This window comes from Herpailurus yagouaroundi, unplaced genomic scaffold, assembly GCF_014898765.1.
Source record: "Herpailurus yagouaroundi ecotype Mexico unplaced genomic scaffold, PumYag 142, whole genome shotgun sequence".
Taxonomy (NCBI): domain Eukaryota; kingdom Metazoa; phylum Chordata; class Mammalia; order Carnivora; family Felidae; genus Herpailurus; species Herpailurus yagouaroundi.
Genome location: NW_024412397.1, coordinates 50,520,245 through 50,543,411, shown reverse-complemented (window position 1 = coordinate 50,543,411; position 23,167 = coordinate 50,520,245). Strand labels below are relative to the sequence as shown.

The window sequence follows — 23,167 nt, the reverse complement described above, 5'->3', positions numbered from 1 at the left end:
TGGCAACATTGCTCACTGCTCTGGGAAGAATTTTTCCTGCTTTCTCTTCACACCTTTAGTAAAGAGTACCTCAGTTCAAGAAGGGAAATTGAAGTGTTTCTAAGTGTAAACCAGAGTCCAGGCTCCCCCGAAGCATTAACAAGTTCCTTTCTAAACAGCTTATAATAAGTTAGATAAAATGAATTTCCTCACATGGTATCCATGAGGCAGATGGGGTACGGAATAGAGAGCATCATCATTCTTTCCCCTACCCCCAAACCAAAAAGGATAAAGAAAAAGAAAATATTTTTGCCAACCAAAAAAAAAAAAAAAAAAAATAAGGCTCTGTGAGCATCAATTTCTATGATAACTAAATAATTTAAATATCATTTTGATCTTTTGTAAAGGTCTTTAGCCATTCTTTCTTAACTGTCACAGATTATTACCATATCTAAGAGAAAATTTTTACCCAAAGGAAAAGCTATTTATTTCCTTAAAAACATTTGATTAAAATTTAAAAAGTAAAACTCTCATTGGGTCTAACTTATTCTATTTTCAAAAGGTCTTAAGTAGAACAAAACTTTATTTCCAGTCCCCAAATATTGTCATTTAAAGTTAATTAAAGCCTTGGGGCGCCTGGATGGCGCAGTCGGTTAAGCGTCCGACTTCAGCCAGGTCACGATCTCGCGGTCCGGGAGTTCGAGCCCCGCGTCGGGCTCTGGGCTGATGGCTCAGAGCCTGGAGACTGTTTCCGATTCTGTGTCTCCCTCTCTCTCTGCCCCTCCCCCGTTCATGCTCTGTCTCTCTCTGTCCCAAAAATAAATAAACGTTGAAAAAAAAAAATTAAAAAAAATAAATAAATAAAGTTAATTAAAGCCAGAACACCAAATGACTTCTTTTCTATGTGCTTCTCTCCAGGAAACATAAACAGATAAAATCAGTATTAAAAAAAAAAAACAGATGTTTTCTCAAACACTTAAAAAGTGATTAAACTTCAATTATAACTCAATTTTTAAAAAGGAAAAAAAAGTGCTTGATGCAAAAACACAACACTAGCCAACACCAGCTGCCCTGTAAGTGTACAATAATGCAAAGCACCATACTAGGTGCCCAATAAATGTTTAATGTCCCAATCCAAAATCGAGAGCTGTGATCACAGCAGAACATCTTCAACATAACATGTATGTTTTTATCCTCTCTCCATACACTACATAAGAATGCTACAATGTTTTGGAGGAGTTTCTATAGTCTTAGATTATGTATAATCTGCATTTGAAAACAGCAAAAGAAAAATATTGATCTTGATGTTAGCAAAGGTCGGCCAACTGCTAAACTCAATTCCTTCTCTTGAGCTTATTTCAAAAATAATAAAATAACCCATAGCTCTGTCCCATCAAAGTGGTGGGGTGGGAGGAGGGGTAGGGCTGGGGTAGGAATCAATCTTCCCTAAGTTGCTACATGGCTTGATAGCTTTTCAAGAGCCAGAATTTGTTTAGAAGGTAATGACTCCACCTTGTTCCATAAACCAGCTTCCCTTAGTACTGTGGAAGCGCAGAGTGCGTATTTCCTGATTAACTTCTTTACTTTTTCTCTCAGAAATTAAGAAGTTCCCTTAAGATGAGGAATTAAGTCTTTTAAACCTAATCTTCTTATAATTTTACAAAAGCAATTACAAGAATCAGATGATGTAAAATGAGAACTTCTATGAGACTTATGTATATTAAATGAAATGTTTTTGCCCCATAGTATTCTATACTTTAGCTACTGATAGAACTATTTTTCTCAAGTTGTAAGTGCATTAATATAGTAAAATTGGAAAAATACAAATTTCAAACAATAAATCAGTATCTAGCTATAGATACTCCACGTCCACACAGTTCATACTGCATTTAGTTAAGTGACAGAAGGGGGTATGTGTGGCAATGGCAGATAAAATAAGGAATGTAAAGAATCACCACAGTAAAGACCCCAAAAAGAAAAAAAAAAAAAAAGAAAAGATAAGAAAACTCTACGTATCTTGCCTAGAATTAATTGGATAAATGAAATAACATGAACCCTTCAACCAAAGATAAGGGTAAGAATTTAACTGAAGCCAATAAAGATCTTTTAAAAAAATCCAACATCTGTTGCTTATGTAAAAATCTACATGAAATGAATTGGTGATCTCAGTTCAGATATCCTGGAGGTCTTATTAATGTGAGTGTACAGTACTGAAGGTAACATGTATAGGAAAAAAATAGATTCCATTTCAGATATAGGTAAACGGCAATACATTAAATTACTAATTTCACAAGATATCTGAAATGGTTCAAAATGATTAAAACTTTGCAATTTCCAGAAACTATTAAATAATACCCATCATGTCTCAAATACACATACACTAAAATACATATACTAAAATGTACTTGCTTTGTGGGATTTTTTTTTTTTTAAGTATACAACAAATTCTGAGATCTTAACTTTTAAATTTTTTTTTAATTTTATAAAGAAAAACTCTCATGATAGCAAAAAGAAGGTAAATAAAAATTGCAAAACCATCTATTTGGTATAATATATATCACTATCAGTCCTCAAATAAAAACTTGTGCCAAGCTATTATAATATTAAAAAGGCTTATCAACAGTTAATCACTAAAGAAAAATTTTTAAATACTCAAATTGAATAGCATTATTTGTTAGAAGAGATGAGGTATAATAACTACTTTAAATATGTACCTTAAATTAAAAAAAAAATCCCACAACACAAGCCAGCCAGAATAAAGTTAGCCGGTTTTATGTTCGGCTTTGTTTTAAAATAAGCCAGTATACATACTACCAGGGTTTTGTATATATTATTATTTCCTAAAAAATTTGTCAATGACTTAAATTTGGCAATTCATGTCTTTAAGATGCTGACCTAATTATCTGCATTTTAGAAGTCATGAATTTCACTTACCACATATTTTACAGCACTTATAAATTGGTTGTGGAAGAGCAGATGCTGTGTTTCATCTTCTGGATTTGAAGCTGTGTAGAGCATGCCACAAACATTACAGGAAACTGCTCCAAATCTTTTTTGTCCTGCATCCTATTTATAAAAAACAAACAAAAGGTTTTTCCCTCCCAAAGGAGTAATTCAGCTTCTAAAGCTATAACGGGAACATCAAGTGAGAAGTATTTAATCTACAATGAATAATGTTCAGTGTTGATTAACAAGTAAGATGTTAAATTGTGAAATCTAGGGGCGCCTGGGTGGCGCAGTCGGTTAAGCGTCCGACTTCAGCCAGGTCACGATCTCGCGGTCCGTGAGTTTGAGCCCCGCGTCAGGCTCTGGGCTGATGGCTCAGAGCCTGGAGCCTGTTTCCAATTCTGTGTCTCCCTCTCTCTCTGCCCCTCCCCCGTTCATGCTCTGTCTCTATCCCAAAAATAAATAAACGTTGAAAAAAAAAAAATTTTTTTAATTGTGAAATCTAATGTGTAATTTTATTAAGTCCTTAATTTTAGTAATCTGACCACTCACTCCACAGCATTTAATAGCAACTAAGAAGAACTGAGAAATATCTTTTAACACTACAATCTTAGTCCTAAAGCCCTCAACAGGAAATACTCTATAAATGAGAATGAAGATGTATTTTTATATCTGCAATAATCACACTGTTAAAGCTTAGTCTGTGTTTCACAGACTCCTTTTTTAATGTCTTAAAAGTATGTTCTCTTTAATGGTTTTATTCTAGTTTATAAATATTAAAAAGAATATTTTGATGTTACCAAAAACTCATGAGAAAAGGTAATACTAATTTTTCTATTAAAACAGTTAATTATTAAAAATTATTAACAGTAATTTATAATTTTTTTTCATATTAACTAAGTACAAGTACAATCATCCATTCTCCAGTAATTCACTTGTGCTATAGAACCATAACTGTTTACAAAATGTTTTCTTTCTTGTCCTTATTCAACAAGAAATTTTCAGCAATATGATCTAAATTTAAGAATAATAAACTAATAATCCCTTTACTTTCTATTCTAAAACTGTACAGTTTGAATTACTAAAAAAAAAAAAAAAAAAAGATCTAAGATAACAGCATCTCTAGTGTCTTAGAACTAGGATCAAGTAGGGGTATCTTGGTGGCTCAGTTGCATGACTGTACGACTCTCGATTTCAGCACAGGTTGTGATCCCAGCGTCATGGGATCAAGCCCTGTGTGGGGGCTCCATAGTAAGTGTGGAGCCTGCTTAGGATTCTCTCTCTTCTGCCTCTGCCCCTCTCCCCTGCTCACTCTCTCTACAAAAATAAATAAGTAAATAAATCTTTAAAAAAATTTTTTTTTATACCTGTGGCAAAAAATATATATATAACAATATTTGCCATCTTAATTTATTTTTTTAATCTGAGAGAGAGGGGAATACACAAATGAGGGACAGGAGCAGAGAGGGACAGAAAGAATCTCAAGCAGGCTCCACGCTCAGCACAGAGCCCAATGCGGGGCCCAATCCCACGTTGTCCCACCTGAAATCAAGGGTCAGACACTCAACCAGCTGAGCCACCTAGGCATCCCTACTATCTTAATGACTTTTAAGTGTACAGCTCAGTAGTTATACTATATTCACATTGTTCTGTAACCAATCTTCAAAAGTCTTTTCATCTTGCAAAACTGAAACTCTAAACCAATTAAACAACTGGTCCCCAAACTACCTTCCTTCCCAGCTCCTAGAAACAACCATTCTACTTTCTGAGTGTGAGTACTCTAGACACTCACAGCAGTGAAATCTGTGACTAACTTATTTCACTTAGCTTAATGTCCTCAAGGTTCAACCATGTTGTAGCATGTCAGAATTTCTTTTTTTAAGGCTGAATCATATTCCATTGTATGTATACACATTTTGTTCATCCATTCATCCTTGATGGACACTTAGGTTGCTTTCACCCTTTGGCTATTATGAATGATATACCAGTGTACAAATATCTCTGCAACCAAGCAGTTTTCATAGTATTGAGCAAACTTTTCTTCCTTGGTTTCCTAATTGGTAAATGGGAGATAATACTAGTACCTACCTCATACTTTAAAAACTGAGGCCTAACTAAGTTAATATGAGTGGAGTACATGGAACAATGTATTAGCTGCTATCCTGACTATTAACATCATTATCCTCATCAACTCTAGACCAGAACTGAATAGAAATGCAATCCACAAATTTTAAATTTTCCAGTAGCCATGTTAAAGAATGCAAAAACAGGTGAAATTAATGTTAGTATTTTATTCAACAAAACATATCCCAAATACTTTAACTTCAACATGTACTAAATAGAAAAAAAAACTTATCAGTGAAATACTTTACATTCCCTTTTTTATACTAGTCTTTAAAATGCATAACTATGTTTACACTTACAACATATCTCAATTCTAATGAGCCACATTTCAAATACTCAACAACTACATGTGGCTACCATATTGGACAGTGCTGCTCTATATTCTACTAGTCTAATCCTGTTTCACTACCATACTGAGATTTAACAACAGAAACATTATTAACTCTAATGAAACTTTCCCGATTAACCTTTCTCAAAAATTTGCAGACAATTCTTACAAAGTTATTCTCCTATATTAAAGTTAGAATCAATAGTCAACTCCACCAAATCCTACTGATAATGTTGACTGGAAGTACATTAAATTTTCCTATTATTTTGGGTTCCTTCATTTTTTTTTATAGTGTGCTCGCTTACTCAAATTAGGTTTTTTCATCAATCAAAATATCTCTTTTTCAACTTGTCACCAAACTGTATTTAAGTTCTATTTCAAATTAACTACTGGTTTATCTTCCTGTAAAACACAGTTTAAAAATTATAATATACACTAAAATACAGATATTTAAAATCATTTTATGTATTAAGCTCCATGTTATTTTAATATTTAAACCAACTACTAAAACAAAGTACATCAAACGACATATTAAAGAAAGTAACAGATCTGGGGCTCCTGAGTGGCTCAGTCCGTTAAACATCCGACTTTGGCTTAGGTCATGATCTCATGGTTTGTGGGTTTGAGTCCTGCATCAGGCTCTGTGCTGACAGCTCAGAACCTGGAGCCTGCTTCAGATTCTGTCTCTCTCTCTCTCTGTCTGTCTCTCTCTCTCTCTCTCTCAAAAATAAATAAAAATTTTTTTAAAAAAGTAACAAATTTAATATAAAGTATCAATCTGTTGTAAATAAGAGTATGGATATTTGAGTTTTTATTTGTGATAGGAGGAACTCACTACTGGGGTTCAAGTTGGGGGATTTCTAATGATACCAGGAATATTTCCATAATGACGATTTATGGTGACAAGACTCTTTGAAAAAAAAGCAATGAATTTATTCTTTAACAATGTGCATAAGAAAGGTGATTATAACAACACTTCACCAAAAAGGTCAAGTTGGATACTTACTATGATCAACTGTTTTTCATCAACTTTCTCTGCTTCTTTTAGTTTCAAGTCCTTTGGAATTGTTATCTCCAAATGGGAATTACACTTAGGCCAAGAATGATTTGGTGGTGTCTCCCTTTTAAAAAAAAAAAAAAAAAAATCACACTATTAAATGTTATAGAGCTATTATCACTTCAAAGCACTAAAAATAAAAAAATAAAAAAACTTTCTCTATACGACACTCACAAATCTCAATTCCAAGGGGGGTATAAATAACATTTTAAAAATCAAGGGGAGAACACCCAAGAAAATTACTGATTTTCAACAAATAAACAAAAAACTGCTGTACTATAGTTTGAGTAAGTTTCAAGTTTTTCATAGTTTTAGCCATCTGAGTCAGTACAATTTGTCCTAAATACTGTTTTTTAGTAATCTGTAAAGCAAAGTAAGTCAGATGTAATTTAATTTTGACATTAAAGACAGAACCAAGTGCTTCTAAAACACTTAAAACACTTTTACATGTTGATAATACCAGTACTTCAAAGGGTTTGCAGAAAAGTGCATTCTCAAAATACTGTTGCTGGAAGTATAAAAAGACACAAATCGGAAAAAAATATGGCAATGCAGGATAATTCCCATAGCTATTAATTTATCCTAGATATAGTAATACAAACGGGCAAAGATGCATATGTTTATTAAAGAACTTTTTTGGACAGAAATAAGAAACAACCAAAATTGTCTATGAAGTGGAGAACTGTTAAATAAACAATGGAATATTCACACAATGAAATTTAATGCAGATTTAAAAGAATGAGGTAATTAAGGTAGAAAAGATGCCCATATTACCCTAAGGGGGGGGGGGCGAAACTATAAAACGTATGTATAGGCACAGAAAAAGTAAAATGAAATGAAAACTTATGAAAATCATTTTCTTTCTACGTGAAAAACCAGATTATTAGCACAACTTTTTAAGGAAAAATATCCCAAACTCAAAAGTTGGAAGTATAAAATCCTAAAGTTCTGTTAAAAACAAGACAACAGGTCCAAAATGTAGTTGCTTATACTAAGCCCCACATTACCAAATCAAGACTTAGTTTTGGCTCTTCTAGAAATGGAATCTTTAACCAGTCAATCAGGAATCATTTAATCAGCACTAGTTAGATAATTTGCCCTAATGATAATCTGCCATTCCCCCTAAAGGAAAGTAACTTTGCAATAATCAACCCATTTTTTCCACCAGTTATAACTTTCCTTAATCCCACTCCTTTCTGCCTATAAGTCTTTCATGTTACAGCTCCTTGCAGCTCCTTTCTATCTGCCACACTGAATGCTGCCCAATTTGAATTGATTTTCAAATAAACAAAAACTGTAAAAGCCTCAGTTTATCTTTCAATTGTTCCTATATTTACTCTTGTATTAAACTAATGTCTTACCTGTTATCACTGGTCTTAGATGTTTGGTTACTGAGTATAGTGTGTTGTTTGGGAGTTGAACCTGTAATTTAATCAAGAAGAGGAGTTAAACCTTAAGCTTTGTACTAGCTCTCCATCTAATAGTTGCAAATCATTACGAAGAAAAAAGAGAACAATACACGAAATGTTTTATTTTTTTAAGTTTATTTACTTATTTTGAGAGAGAGAGGCAAAGGAGATAGGCAAAGAGTGAGAGAAGGAAAGAGAGAATCCCAAGCAGGCTCCATGCTGTCGGCCCATGTTGGGGCTCAATCTCACACACCGTGAGATCGTTACCTGAGCAGAAATCAAGAGTTGTACGTTTAACCAGCTGAGCCACCCAGGCAACTCTAAATGTTTTCTTTTTAATAAAACCATTTGATAAAATTAGGCCCCCTTCCTAGAAATTACTCTTCAGAAGTAGAAAAGTTCTACAGAGTCACAAAGAAATCCAATGGTAGATTAACAGTTTGCCTCTAGTTTCACCAATTACTAGCACTGAACAACATAGGAAATTGTATAAATGCCCATATAATTATATAATCTCTCCATGGAAATAAATGGGAACACCTCTTCGTTTAAAAAAACCCTGAAGTCTCACAAGAAACAGTAAGTGTTGGCAAGAATGTGGAGAAAAAGAAACCCTCGTGCATGACAGGTGGGAATACAAATTGGTGTAGCTACCGTAAAAAACAGTATGGAGGTTCCTCAAAAAATAAAAAATAGAATTACCATATGATCCAGTCATTCCACTACTAGGTATTTACCAAAGAATACAAAATGCTAATTTAAAAAGATGTTTATTGCAGAATTATCTATAATAGCCTAATTATGGAAGCAACTCAAGTGTCCATTGATGGATGAATGGATTAAAAATGTGGCATGTATACAATGGAATATTACTCAGCCATCAAAAAGAATGAAATCTTGCCATTTGCAACATGGATGGAGCTAGAGAGTACAATGCTAAGTGAAATAAGTCAGTCAGAGAAAGACAAATAGAGTACTATATGATCTCACTCATATGAAAGAATTTAAGAAACAAAACAAAGGAAAAAAGAAACAAATACTCTTAAATATAGAGAACTGGTGGTTACCAGAAGGGAGATGAGTGAGGGATGGATGAAATAGGTGAAGGAGATTAAGAGTATACTTATCATGAGCACTGAGTAATGTACAGAATTGTTGAATCATTGTATTATACACCTGAAACTAATATAAAACTGTATATTATACTGTAATTTTTAAAATTATACTTTCTGAAGTTTTAATATTAATAAATAATGCAATAATTCATTTTATTTTCTAAAAAATAACTGCATTTCTCATATTTATATTGTGCTTTCCCTTCCTCCACGAAAAGTTTAAATAATACGTAATAGAAGAAATTATCTGACTTCAGTATACCACTCTAAGTATTTCCTTTAGCAGAGAGAAACAAGAATGAGGAATTTGGAATTTCTTTCCATATGCCCTTGTGCTTCATCTGATAATGGTGAGCAAATCTTCACCCAACAGCTCAAATAATGTACTGTCAAGGATGTTTTCAAGGTTACGAAAAAAATCTTTGTATGGTATAACTGCACAAATTGCAGAATCTATTTAATTTTTTATTTTTTAAGTAAACTCTACCAACTGAGCCAGTCAGGCGCCCCTGCAGCATTTGTTAAAACCTTTCAAAAACAAAATCAGTAAGATGGAAAACTGAGTAACTCAGGATTGAAGATAATCTAAAGTGGAAAAGCACAAATAATCAGCTGTATTTGAGAAATAAGCTTCTACCACTAACTTAGGCAATTCATTAAGACATACTTCTCCAGAAAGTAAGTTACAAACAAAATAAAAGATTTAAGATAAAGACCTTCTGGTAGCAAGTCAAAGAGTCATATTTAAGTACTTTGTTTTTTCTTTATTTTAGAGAGAGAGCATGAGCAAGGGAAAGGGGCAGATACAGCAGGGAGAGAGAGAATCTCAAGCAGGCTTCACACTCAGCGCAGAGCCCAATGCAGAGTTCATTCCCATGACCCTAAGATCATGACCTAACCCAAAACCAAGAGTTGGACACTCAACTGACTGAGCCACCCAGGTGCCCCCATACTTAAGTACTTTAAATAAGGTAAGAAAGAGAAGCAATTCTGCCCCGAAGAATGGTGATAAAGATTTTTTTTTTAATTTTTTTTTCAACGTTTATTTATTTTTGGGACAGAGAGAGACAGAGCATGAACGTGGGAGGGGCAGAGAGAGAGGAAGACACAGAATCGGAAACAGGCTCCAGGCTCTGAGCCATCAGCCCAGAGCCTGACGCGGGGCTCGAACTCACGGACCGCGAGATCGTGACCTGGCTGAAGTTGGACGCTTAACCGACTGCGCCACCCAGGCGCCCCAAAGATTTTTAAAAAACAAAAAAAGAATGGTGATAATTACACATTTGAAAAACATATGCAATATGGTTCAGAAGGATTTAACTGGCCTATTTGGTAGTCAATATTGTTTCTTATCATACTGACAAAAATATCTCTGAACACTGAAAAAACCAAATGATAGTTTCAAAGTTTTACCTGGAAATTTATTCTCTCCTGTATCAACTTTTGCTTGATTGAGTGAAGCTGAAACAGTAGAGGTATTTCCCACAGGATTGTTTTGAAGCTTGGATTCCAAACACAGACTGAAATTCTGAACATACAACATTCAAATTGTTACTATTTGCTTTCATATCAATGTTTGGGACTCATCCCAAGACACTTTCAGTGAATGCATACTAAGAAAATTTAAGATAATACTTCATAGTTGGGGTAATTCACACTGATATGCTTTAAGAGTCTCTTCATGATCTCTCCCACAACTACCCTCTCCGCATCAGCTCCCATTATTCCCCTTCATGCTACACTGAAGAACTTGCAAATCCCACAGATATATTTCAGTTCTATACTTTTTCTGTTTCATCCATCTAAACCTGCACTGTCCAATAGAGTAGCCACTACCTCACCTGACTATTGAGCACCTAAAATGTAGTTAGTATGACTGATTTGAGATTATACTGTCAATATAAAGCACAGATTTTTAAGACTTATTACAAAAAAGTAAAATAGGTCTACTTTTAAAATTATATGCTGAAATGAAAGTATTTCTATATGACAGGTTAAATAAAATATTTTAATCTTACCAGTTTATCATTCTTTTTTAACGTGGCTACCAGAAAATTTTAAATCATGTGGTTCACATTACACTTCTACTGGATAATGCTAATCTAGAACCTCTCCCCCTGTATAAATTCAACCCATTACTTAAATATTAACCTCTTCTATGAAGCTTTGCCAAGTTTCTCCATGCCCTTTTCCCAAGTTTGGAATAATTTTCCATCTTCTTCACCTCTACCTCTTTCATGTCCTTATTACTATTTTCAATTGGTTGTTTTTGATTCATCTTCTATAACTTTTTTTAAATGTTTTGTTTATTTTTGAGACAGAGAGACAGAGCATGAACAGGGGAGGGTCAGAGACAGAGGGAGACAGAATCTGAAACAGGCTCCAGGCTCTGAGCTGTCAGCACAGAGCCCGACACGGGGCTCGAACTCATGGACTGCGAGATCACGACCTGAGCAGAAGTAGGACGCTTAACCGACTGAGCCACCCAGGCACCCCAAGCTTCTATAACTCTTAAGAGCAAAGATATTCTATTCATTTTTGTATTCCCAAAATCCCCTAAATCAGAACACTATCAAAGGTGATAATAACTACCAAAAGAAAATAATATTCCAAGCTCTATCAACATTGGCTGTATCTGTATTGTGATTATTACACTCAACTATGTGACATTATTTTGAATATTTTTGAAAAAGTGAACAAGTTTCATCACTGACAAAGCAGAAAAATTAAAAACAAGAGCAATGACTAATTAATCTCCATCAAATAGGAAGGAATTTAGGATGTTACTGGCTTAAAAAAAGAATCACAAAATAATTGGGCTTTAAAATTCATAAAGTTCAAATAATTTAAATTCAGCCCAAAGAATTCAGAGAAGCCCTATCAAACATCATTTCTCAGTACTGCTGAAACTGACATCAAAATTACAAGCAGCCATAGAAAAAGATTTCATATGATACAGGGTTTGTTTTTATATTCTCCTTCCTCCCCAAGTATAAAATGGCTAGATTCTGAAACCAGACAATCTCAGTTTAAATCCTAACTCTACCACTTAAATGTCACTCAGGTAAAAGTTACTTAAATTCCTAAGTCTCATTCCCCTCACCTGTAATATGTAGATAATAATAGAAACCATAGCGTAGACTATAGTGATAATTTTATGAAGCTCTCCTCTGACTAACAAAGAGGCAGTGTTAACCAAAGGCTATTATGTCATTAACCAAAAGCTGCTGTGATGGTTGAACAAAGCTGCCACAATTCTTAGTGCTTATGAATAAAGAGAAATCTCTTAAGTGACTGCTACAATGTAAATTCTTTAAAGGCAGAACACATTTGTCTTCTGGAGCCTAGCACAAAATCTTGGACACAGCAGGCACTCAACTATGTCATGAACTAACATGATTACCACATTCCTGATCACTCTGTGAAAGTGATTGCATCAGTGGTATTGGTGAAAAGAAGAGAAACAACCTAAAAGTGCTTTCAACTTGCACAAAACCAAGTTAGCAAAAAACAAAACAAAACAAAAACAAAAACCACACACACATACACAAACTATGCTAGCATTTATGTAAACATTTAAAACACAAACAGTGCTAAGTATTCTTTATGGATATACATAAATAGTGAAATCATAAAAACAAAAAAGGAAAGATCCACACCAACTTCACAAACTCATTTTAACTCTGGGAAGAGAGGTGAATGGAAAGAAGAGGGAGATAAGGTCTTTTCCTGTATCTGTAACATACTTTTCTTATTTTAAAAGACCTGAATTCAATAAAATGTTGGGTTTTTTTTTCAAATTTGGGTGGTAAACAAGAGTATAATGTTAACTTTCTATAGTATTCTGAATGTTTGAAATAGTCAAGAATTTATAAACGTAAATAAAATTTTTAACACAAGTTTCATAGGACAGTTTCTCATAATGCACCTTGAGAGGAACTGTATAAATCCAAAGCACATTCCAATAAAAACAGTATTACAGGTCAAAATAATGTAGTCCAAGTAAGCATCTCTATTCTAGTACTCCAAAGGATTACATTTCTTATTCTTCGATATAACTGTCCACAAACTGAGGGTTTCTTTTTAATTTCATTTTAATTGACACACAATGTTAACATTAATGTCAGGTATACACACAGTGATTCAACACCTCTCTATACATTATGCTATGCTCACCACAGTGTAACTACCATCTATCATCATACAACACTATTACAATACCAGTAACTATATATTCCCTATATTGTACCTTTTATTCTCATGACTTATCCCACAAACTGAGTTTTGACAGGCATTTACGCAGCAAGGAGTTAGAAGATAAACTCCTGAAGATATATACTCCAGGAGAAGATACACCTGGACTATAGCTATCAATTTGCTGACAAAACATACCCTGAAAAGAAAGCCACTCCATCTCCGATGTAAACCACCCTTGTTACACTACCAGTCACTACTTACTTCTAATTACTGTCACTATTTGAATAATTATCTTCTAATTGATGCTTTCATTCCCATTTGTTCAGAAAATAAAATCTAAGAGTACCATATGGTATCTGTTCCCTTTTTAATTTGATTTGTAGTCCACGAGAATAGACAATGATCTATTTTCATGGCTTCTGGCAAGAAGCCCAGATTCCTCATTCATTCAACTTTGCTCCTACAACAAAATGCCTCCAAAAGGAACTTTAAATCATTCCTAAAACTTAGGATGACTTGACTTTTCCCTCTACTCATGATGACTTTTTTCTCAAGTGCTCTAATGTTCAAAGTATGCAATTGTAGAAAAAATGCTGGGCTGAGAAGAACACCTAAAAATTGAATCCTATTTGTGTCCCCAAACATGTGACCTAAATTACATTCCTCTGCTGCTCTAAGTTTTCTCATCACAAAACAATTGAAACAAATTAGTGAAGTTTTTCACATATGTATCATAAAGCTCCATTTTTTTATACATAAAAAATTTCTTATAGGTTTATATATTGGTATTTTACCTATGATTTAATTTGGCGGGAAAAATCAGCTCAGCTGCTTTTATAGTTTCAAACTACTTCCTCAGATAATCATTAAAGTTTCTTCTAGCTATTAGATTGTTTTTCCTTTTTTTCAAGATTCTTTTTCAACTTACCATTTTTAAAATTCTTCACCACTACAATCTTACTCTAAAACTGAAGACTGAATTATTTACATCTTTCAGACATTTTATTTGCCCAACTGTTCAAAATGGTCACACAAGTCAAACTGAAAGACTCCCTACTACCAGAAATAAATGTTTAATTTTTAAATTTTATCAGGTGGAAAAAAAGGGGCTGATTTGTGCCAGCTGAAATTAATTTTAACAATTTGGTCAGAATAAGGCCCAACTTTAATGTCTATATTTTAGTCACTATGAAACATAGTTTCTGTAGTTGCAATTAATAGAAAAAGCAAATCGGTGTGTTAAATGAAAAAGAAAAGCTAGGGGGTATGGGAAAGGGCAAAATGAGTAAAGGGCAGTGGGAGATACAGGTTTCCAATTATGGAATGAAGAAGTCATGGGAATAAAAAGTAGAGCATAGGGAATATAATCAAAATTATTATAATAGCATTGCATGGTAACAGGTGATAACTAAACTTGTGGTGAGCAAAGCAGAACATAAAGAGATACTGAATCACTATGTTGTACACCAGAAACAAATCTAACTTGGTGTGTCAATTATACTCAAAAAAAATACAAAAAAAAAAAAAAAAGCCAGAATTCAACAGGTTTATGCTTCACATAAAATAAAAATGAAAAGTGAAAATAAGAAAGCAATGAGAAGCATTTACACGAATGTGAGACCTCTAAAGGAGTCAAGTTAGTCATCTCACTCACTACGAGACTGAGTTAAAATTGAATAGGCTACCTTAACAAATGATTCCTGTCTTTTACAACTTGATTCTTAAGCTAAAATACATTGTAAAACTTATTTAATAAGAAGGTACTCCTGCAACTCTACTGTTCATAATAAAAATAAATTACCTTATCTGGTGTTGATTCAAAAGAATCTTTCATCTGGTTATCCAACGGTGGGTCAGGAGGTGGTTTTATCTGATTATCCAAATGACAATTTTCAGAAGCCCTTTTTGTAATTTTATCAATTTCAACTGTAACATCATTAACTTTAACTTCTTCAGAATTAATTTCTTTAGTTTCTTCCTGCTGGCAACCTATATTTTTGTCATCATGTGGTTTTGTCCCTAAAACTGTACTCTGAGTTGCTGGATGATGCATTTCTAAGGCTGGTAGTGAAAAACTGGTTCGTATTAAGCCCAATTTAGGGGAAACTTGAGAGTCCAACTTATTTTGCTGCACAGAGTTAAATTTTGAGAGTTTAATTTTAGTCCAGTTGGAGTTCTTTTTAGTTGAGCTGTTTATTCCATTTAATATACATTTCACAGGCTTTGTTTTTCTACTGGGAAAGAAACGATTGCATTGAACATCCTGATTTGTTTCCTTCTGATGAAGTATTTGTCTTTCATTATTAGTCTCTTCCAAGTTTATTTCTGTAGGCTTCTCCTCCTTTACACTTTCCATTTGTAAAGATTCCTTTTTTACCTCTACAGTATCTGACTCAATTTCACCAGCAATTTCTTCACAGAGCTGGAGAATACTACCCCGTTTGCTCTTTCCCGCTTGCTCCAGCTCATTATCTACACTTTGTTCAGGCACTGATGGCTGTGGACTTTTTTGGGATTTTGCACTAGTATTCACTTGCGTATGAACTGACTTCTTCATCTCATTCTTTTTAGAGACTGCTGAAGTAACCATTTTTGATCTTTTTATCTCAGAAGTTACAGGCACAGATTTTGTTTCCTCTTTTCTAGTATTCTTCTGAAGACACTTTTCAGATCCTTTTATGCACTGAGAATTACAAGTATAAGCTGTCTGATGCTCTACTTTGCGTTTTTTTCCTTTGGGGGAATTTATTACTTCATTAATTACTAGATTTTCATCCTCTTTAGTGTCAGACTTTATTTCCGGTACTTTTCTTTTCACATGTTTTTGACTTGTTTTAACTTTATTAGATTTACTTTGAGTATTGTTACAGTGCTCTTTTCTTGGTGGCAAACTCTGTTTAGCTGCTTGAACTTGACCCTGAATTTCTCTATTACGCAGAGACCTTGTTGAAACTTCTGTTAACTGTTGAAGTCTCTGTGACCTCCGGTTAAACTGTTCATTTGATTTAGGAGTTCCATGCACTGACTTTTTCTGAGGTAATTTTTTCTTTTTTGTAGATTCTTGTTGTGAATGTCCCTTCACAGTCACCATATTTTTATTAATGGACTTGCTAGCTTTTTTATCATTGGATGCCGCTTTTGCTGACCTTGTACTCATACATGTTCCTAATTCAGATTGATTTATTTTACTCTCACTAGAAGATTTAACCAGTGATTTGATAGTTTCCTTTGGGCCTGATTTTTTTGCCAGATTCGTTTGAGAACCTTGAATTTGTGTTTCTAAATTCTTATCTTCACTTTTTTTAATAACACTGGAGGAATTTTCTTTTGATTTCTCCTGAATGGACATCATTCCTGAGTAAGGTCCTCCTTTCTCAGTAGTATTTGAGAGGATGTTTGTGTCCTGGTAGGTGTGAATGCTGAATGTCTAGTATTATTCTGAGAAGGTCTTAAAAATCAACTTTGAGGCTGATGTACATTTTCAACAAAAATACTAGTTTGCTTCAAATAAGGTTTCAGTCATCCCTAGGTCATGAGAAAAGCTGGTATGAAGGCTAAAAGATATTTGCTTTACTTTTGGGCAAGGCAATAGAAATCTGAGGAAAATTTAATTCTAATTTGATATTTTTATAATTTTTTATGAAAAAAACTTAATTCAGGTTCAAACTGTTTTGTTAATTTTTCAATTAATTATGGTTTTCAGGCCTAACCCTATTACTGGAGGAGTTATTTATCACTGACCTGTTTTGACAAAGATTTTGAAAACTTTTTTCTTCTGAAGTCTACAGTTACTGGACTTCGATTCATTTGAAACATGTCTTACAGCTAGTAGGTTTCTCTCCTTGTTTGCTGAGACTGTTAGTTTAAAGTTCTTATCTAACCTTTTTAGTTTAATAAAATACTCTATTAATATAGATTTCCTTTTGTGCTGCCATTTCTGAAAAATTAAAAAAAAATAAAATTAAATTTTGTACAATCCAAGAAATATGGCAATGCTAATACTATACAGAAATAATCTGATGTATGTAAAATCTAACTTCTCCTTTTTAATTAATCTATAAATTTAAAGTTAATAGAAAAAAGTATCCCAACTACATTCTTACAAGTAATCAATGACTTGTCTTATATAAATACACAATAGTCGAAAATCAGTTTATTCCTTGATATTACTTACAATTCTTTTCCCACAAGATAGAACTGATCTTTCAGCCACCATAACTCATGAAAATTTGACAAAATCATTCCTTAAAATATCCTCTTAACACATTACACAGCACCTAAGGAGGGGGGAAAAGAAAGTGTATTTTAAAATGTTTAAAAGGTGCAAAGGAAATATGCAAATTATTCATTCACCACTCATTATATACAACACTCCACAATTTTACCCTGTCTTACCATTAGTCTTCAGAATTCACTTTATACATACCAATAACTTTAGTATTTCTAACCTGAGGTAAACTATCCATTTTATGCTGTAGGAAAAAAGTTTAAAAATAAAAATGCAATTCATAATATGTACATATAATAGGTTAAAGTGGTAAAGTAAAATCCTATTTTGAAGAAAAAGAGTGCACATAAATAACTACTTGTACACAGAAAAACACCGATATACAATTGAAAAGGCAGATTTAAACACACATTTACCTCTACTCTCATGTAAAACCTACTTTAAAAAAGCAATAGATTAAAACAAGACAAAACAAGAAATCCAAAGAATAAATAAAAGAGCAAATGGTGAAAATAAAAATATGTAAGCTGCAAAGAATGATAAATAATAACCTCCAGACTCAAGAAAACTTGAATCCTAAGCTAGAAATGGGGAAACTGAGAAGTAGCTCTACTTAAAACCACAGAATCCCCAAAAACTCAGTAATTGGAAGTATCAGGCTCCACCAGAGATGAGGATGAAAAAAGAACTCAAAAACACAGAAAGATTCCAAGACTGCCATTCCAATTACTAGCACCCAGAAGACTGTCCACCCCTGCATCCTTAAAGACTGTAGTATATATGTCTAGAAAGAGTATAACGAAAGGTCTTTGGTCTGGGGACTCAGGACAGCTGAGGGAAGAAGTATCATACTGACAATAGGAGGAATAAGTAGAAGTACACACAGTGATTGCTGAAACCCACTCCCTACACCTAAACTTCTCTTTTGCCTACTCAAGAGACTCCTAGAGGAGGCAGCCAAGACTGTACCTTCCGGGAAGATGGTTTTCTAATGAATTTGACAGGCCTAGAGATAAAAGATACAAAAAAAATACTGATAGGACCTGCAGTCTGTAGTAGTCCATAGTCCATAAGCACAAGCACCCTCTCTCTGTCTCTCACACCCTACAGTCAAGAAACTACCAGCCCGTCCACCATCCAAACACACAAAACTTTCAAATCAGTTTTTAGTGTCTCACTTGTAACCCTGAGCAAATAAACAAGAATAACCATATACATAAGAAAAACCTTAAAATGAAAAAACGAAATAAATGGCTTGGCAAAAACAAACTATGCAGAGCCAAAAACTAAAAATAAGCCAATCCATCCATGAAACAAATATACAAGTTCACAGTAAAAAAAAAAAAAAAAAAAAAAAAAAAAAGGAACACATGAAAATTAAAACTACCAAAGAATTTAAAAAGTCAATAAAAGCATTAGAAGATCACAGTAAGAAGATCTCATATAAAGTCAAACAAAAAAGACAGATATGGCAAATAGGAGACAAAATATAAGAAGAAAATTAAAAGGCAATCTGTATCAAAATAACACCAGCATTCTTCACAGAGCTAAAACAAACCACCCTAAAATTTGTATGAAACTAAAAAAGAGCCTGAATAGCCAAAGCAATCTTGAAAAAGAAAACCAAAGCTGGAGGCATCACAATCCCAGACTTCAAGATGTATTACCAAAGCTGTAATCATCAAGACAGTATGGTACTGGCACAAGAACAGACATATAGATCAATGGAACAGAATAGACAACCCAGAAATGGACCCACAAACGTATGGCCAAATAATCTTTGACAAAGCAGGAAAGAATATCCAATGGAAAAAAGTCTCTTCAGCAAATGGTGTTGGGAAAACTGGACAGCGACATGCAGAAGCATGAATATATGTATATATTACTCAGCAATCAAAAAGAATGAAATCTTGCCATTTGCAACTATGTGGATGGAACTAGAGGGTATTATGCTAAGTGAAATTAGAGAAAGACAAATATCATATGACTACACTCGTATGAGGACTTTAAGACACAGAACAGATGAACACAAGGGAAGCGAAACAAAAATATAAAAACAGGGAGGGGGACAAAACATGAGAGATTCTTAAACATGGAGAACAAAGGGTTACTGGAGGGGTTGTGGGAGGGGGATGGGCTAAATGGGCAAGGGGCATTAAGGAATCTACTGAAATCACTGTTGCACTATATGCTAACTAACTTGGATATAAATTTAAAAAATAATAATAAAAAAAGAACCCTTGGGCCACCTGGAAAAACCAGGATAATCTCCTCATCCCTCCATCCACCCCCCCCCAAAAAAAAGAAAAGAAAAGAGAAAAACAGGGGCGCCTGGATGGTTTAGTTAAGCATCCGACTTCAGCTCAGGTCATGATCTCACAGTTCGTGGGCTCAAGCCCTGTGTTGGGCTCTGGGCTGACAGCTCAGAGCCTAGAGCCTGCTTCAGATTCAGTGTCTCCCACACTCTCTGCCCCTCCCCGCCTTGCACTCGCTGTCTCTCAAAAATAAACATTAAAAAAAATTTTTTTAATAATTAAAAAAAGAGAAAGAAATGAGTTGCCAGATTAAAAGGGCCCAGAGCACCTAGCACAATGGATTTAAAAAGAATGTTATAAAGTATATCATGAGGAGAAAAAGATGTCCCTCAAGCTTCTAGGGACTGGGAAAAAATCTTGACCACATATACATTATACATGCAAATTATTACTTGCAGGGCAAAAAAAGAAAAAAAATATTAGTATGTGAATTCATTAAGGTGAATAAAAAAATTTTAAATAAAAAGTTTTAAATAACAATTAGCTGAAATACCTAATAGAAGAAAATATCACATACCAGTTTATAACAACACACATACACAAATCAACTTAGAAAGTAATAGGGTATGGGGTGCCTGGGTGGCTCAGTCAGTTGAGCTTCTGACTTCAGCTCAGGTCATGATCTCTCAGCTTGTGAGTCTGAGCCCCACATAGGGCTCTGTTCTGACAGCTTGGAGCCTGGAGCCTGCTTTGGATTTTCTGTCTCCCTCTCTCTGTCTGCCCCTCCCCCACTCACACTCTGTCCCTCTCTCTCTCTCTCTCTCAAAAAATAAACATTAAAAAAAAAAAAAACGAAAGTAATGCGGTGTATGGGGCGCCTGGGTGACCCAGTTGGGCAGCAACTCTTGATCTCGGCTCAGGTCATGAAATCGCAGTTTGTGAGATTGAGCCCTGCATCCAGCTCTGCAATGATGGCATGGAGCCTGCTTTGGATTCAGTCTCTCCTTCTCTCTGCCCTTGCCCCACTTGTGCTCTCTCTCTCAAAAAATTAACTTAAAAATTAAAAAAAAGAATTCCAAACACTTAAAAAAAAAAAAAAGTAATGGGTGTAGATTTGTGCCACTTAGTTGTAATAATTAACAATTTAGTTCCGGGACACCTGGGTGGCTCAGTCCGTTGAGCATCCGACTTCAGCTCAGGTCATGATCTCATGGTTTGTGAGTTCGAGCCCCGCATCAGGCTCTGTGCTGTCAGTTCAGAGCCTGGAGCCTGCTTCAGATTCTGTGTTCTCCCTCTCTCTCTGTTCCTTCCCCACACATGCTTTGTCTCTCAAAAAATGAATAAACGTTAAAAAAAAAAGTTTTTAGGGGCGCCTGGGTGGCGCAGTCGGTTAAGCGTCCGACTTCAGCCGGGTCACGATCTCGCGGTCCATGAGTTCGAGCCCCGCGTCGGGCTCTGGGCTGATGGCTCAGAGCCTGGAGCCTGTTTCCAATTCTGTGTCTCCCTCTCTCTCTGCCCCTCCCCCGTTCATGCTCTGTCTCTCTCTGTCCCCAAAATAAATAAACGTTGAAAAAAAAAATTTAAAAAAAAAAAAAAGTTTTTAAAAAAGAAAAACAATTTAGTTCCCACACATCAATAAACAGGAGAGTAATGCAAGATTTGCGCCAAAAATAGGCCCAAGTGCATGAAGCAAGTTATTACATACAAAGGTAGTATGAATCTAATTACTTTCAAATTAATGAAGATAAGGGGCGCCTGGGTGGCGCAGTCGGTTAGGGGTCCGACTTCAGCTCAGGTCACGATCTCACGGTCCGTGAGTTCGAGCCCCGCGTCGGGCTCTGGGCTGATGGCTCAGAGCCTGGAGCCTGTTTCCGATTCTGTGTCTCCCTTTCTCTCTGCCCCTCCCCCGTTCATGCTCTGTCTCTTTCTGTCCCAAAAATAAATAAACGTTGAAAAAAAAATTAAAAAAAAAAATTAATGAAGATAAGATTCAACATTTGGTGTGTCACCAAAGGCAAGGGAAACAAGAGCTAACATGAACTACTGGGGCTTCATCAAGGTAACAGGCTTCTATACAGCAAAGGAAACAATCAATAAAACTAAAAGGCAGCCTAAAGAATGGGAGAAGATATTTGCAAATTGATATATGTGATGAAGGGTTAGTATCTAAAATCTATAAAGAACTTACCAAAACTCAACACCCACAAAACAAATAATCCAGTTAAGAAATGGGCAGAAGATATGGATAGACTCGTTTCCAGAGAAGACATCCAGACAGCTAACAGACACAGTAAGAGATGCTCATCATCATTCATCACTAGGTAAATACCAATCAAAACCACAATGAGATACCACCTGATACCTGTCACAATGGCTAAAATTAACCACACAAGAAAAAACAGGTGCTGACGAGAATGCACAGAAAGGGGAAACCTCTTGGGCTGCCGGTGGGAATGAAAACTGGTGCAGTCACTCTGGAGAACAGCACTGAGGTTCCTCAAGAAACTAAAAATAGAACTACCCTACGATCCAACACCTGCATTGTTTTAAGTATTTATCCAAAGGATACAAAAATACAGATTTGAAGGGGTGTATGCAACCCAAGGTTTAGGGTGGCATTATCAACAATAGCCAAACTGAGGAGAGAGCCCAAATCTCGACTGACTGATGAATGGATAAAGATGTGGTGCTGGGGCATCTGAGTGGCTCAGTCAGCTCGTGAGTTCAAGCCCCGTGTCGGGCTCTGTGCTGACAGCTCAGAGCCTGGAGCCTGCTCGGATTCTGTGTCTCCCTCTCTCTCTGCACCTAACCCACTCACATTCTGTCTCTGTCTCTCTCGAAAATAAATAAACATTAAAAAAAAAATTTTTTTTTTTTTTAAAGAAGATGTTGGAGCAACAAAAAGTCTTAAGCACTGCTTTTGGTCTTTATATTGGTACAAACATTTTGAAAAACTCTTTGACAGTATCTACTAAAGCAGAACATAGGGGGCGCCTGGGTGGCTCAGTCAGCTGAGCGTCCGACTTCAGCTCAGGTCATGATCTCATGGTCTGTGAGTTCGAGCCCCGTGTCGGGCTCTGTGCTGACAGCTCAGAGCCTGGAGCCTGGTTCAGATTCTGTGTCTCCCTGTCTCTCTCTGCCCCTCCCCCGCTCATGTTCTGTCTCTCTCTGTAAAAAAAAAATGTTTTTAAAGCAGAACATAGACCTAAGCTATGGCCCTGCAATTCCAACCATTGCTAACTTTTAAACTGAAATGACTATATCCAAGTACAAGAATGTTCCTAGCAGCATTATTTGCAATAGCCAAAAATTGAAACTAGATTCAATAAATAAATTTATATGCTAGAATACTATTCAGAAATGAATAAAGAACAAAATGCTGTTGTATGTAACAAAAGGTGAACCTCATAACTACAATGTTGAATGAGAGAAACCAGATAAGAAAAATTAAACACAGGAAGATCCAACTTGTTTAAATTTAAAAAGAAAGAAAGAAAGAAAGAAAGAAAGAAAGAAAGAAAGAAAGAAA

At 35.1% G+C, this 23,167-nt stretch overlaps 1 protein-coding gene and 1 long non-coding RNA gene across 5 annotated transcripts in view; one reads left to right on the top strand and one right to left on the bottom strand.

The window, feature by feature from the left end:
- The window catches only part of ESCO1 (establishment of sister chromatid cohesion N-acetyltransferase 1), a 76,446-nt gene that overhangs the window by 22,604 nt on the left and 30,675 nt on the right, over window positions 1-23,167 (bottom strand). For all 4 annotated transcript variants that reach the window (XR_005791707.1, XM_040479249.1, XM_040479251.1 and 1 more), the window contains 6 exons: window positions 17,330-17,432; window positions 14,957-17,092; window positions 10,372-10,486; window positions 7,796-7,856; window positions 6,384-6,498; window positions 2,914-3,045 (listed from right to left, as the gene is read on the bottom strand). Coding sequence is in view for 3 of the 4 variants with exons in the window: in XM_040479249.1 (XP_040335183.1) it covers window positions 2,914-3,045; window positions 6,384-6,498; window positions 7,796-7,856; window positions 10,372-10,486; window positions 14,957-16,507 (1,974 nt within the window). In the remaining variant the exon portion in view is untranslated. The remainder of the gene's footprint in view (window positions 1-2,913; window positions 3,046-6,383; window positions 6,499-7,795; window positions 7,857-10,371; window positions 10,487-14,956; window positions 17,093-17,329; window positions 17,433-23,167) is intronic.
- On the top strand, window positions 20,941-21,303 carry LOC121033109 (uncharacterized). The gene is made up of 2 exons (XR_005791709.1): window positions 20,941-20,997; window positions 21,236-21,303. It is a non-coding gene; the product is annotated as an uncharacterized LOC121033109 (long non-coding RNA).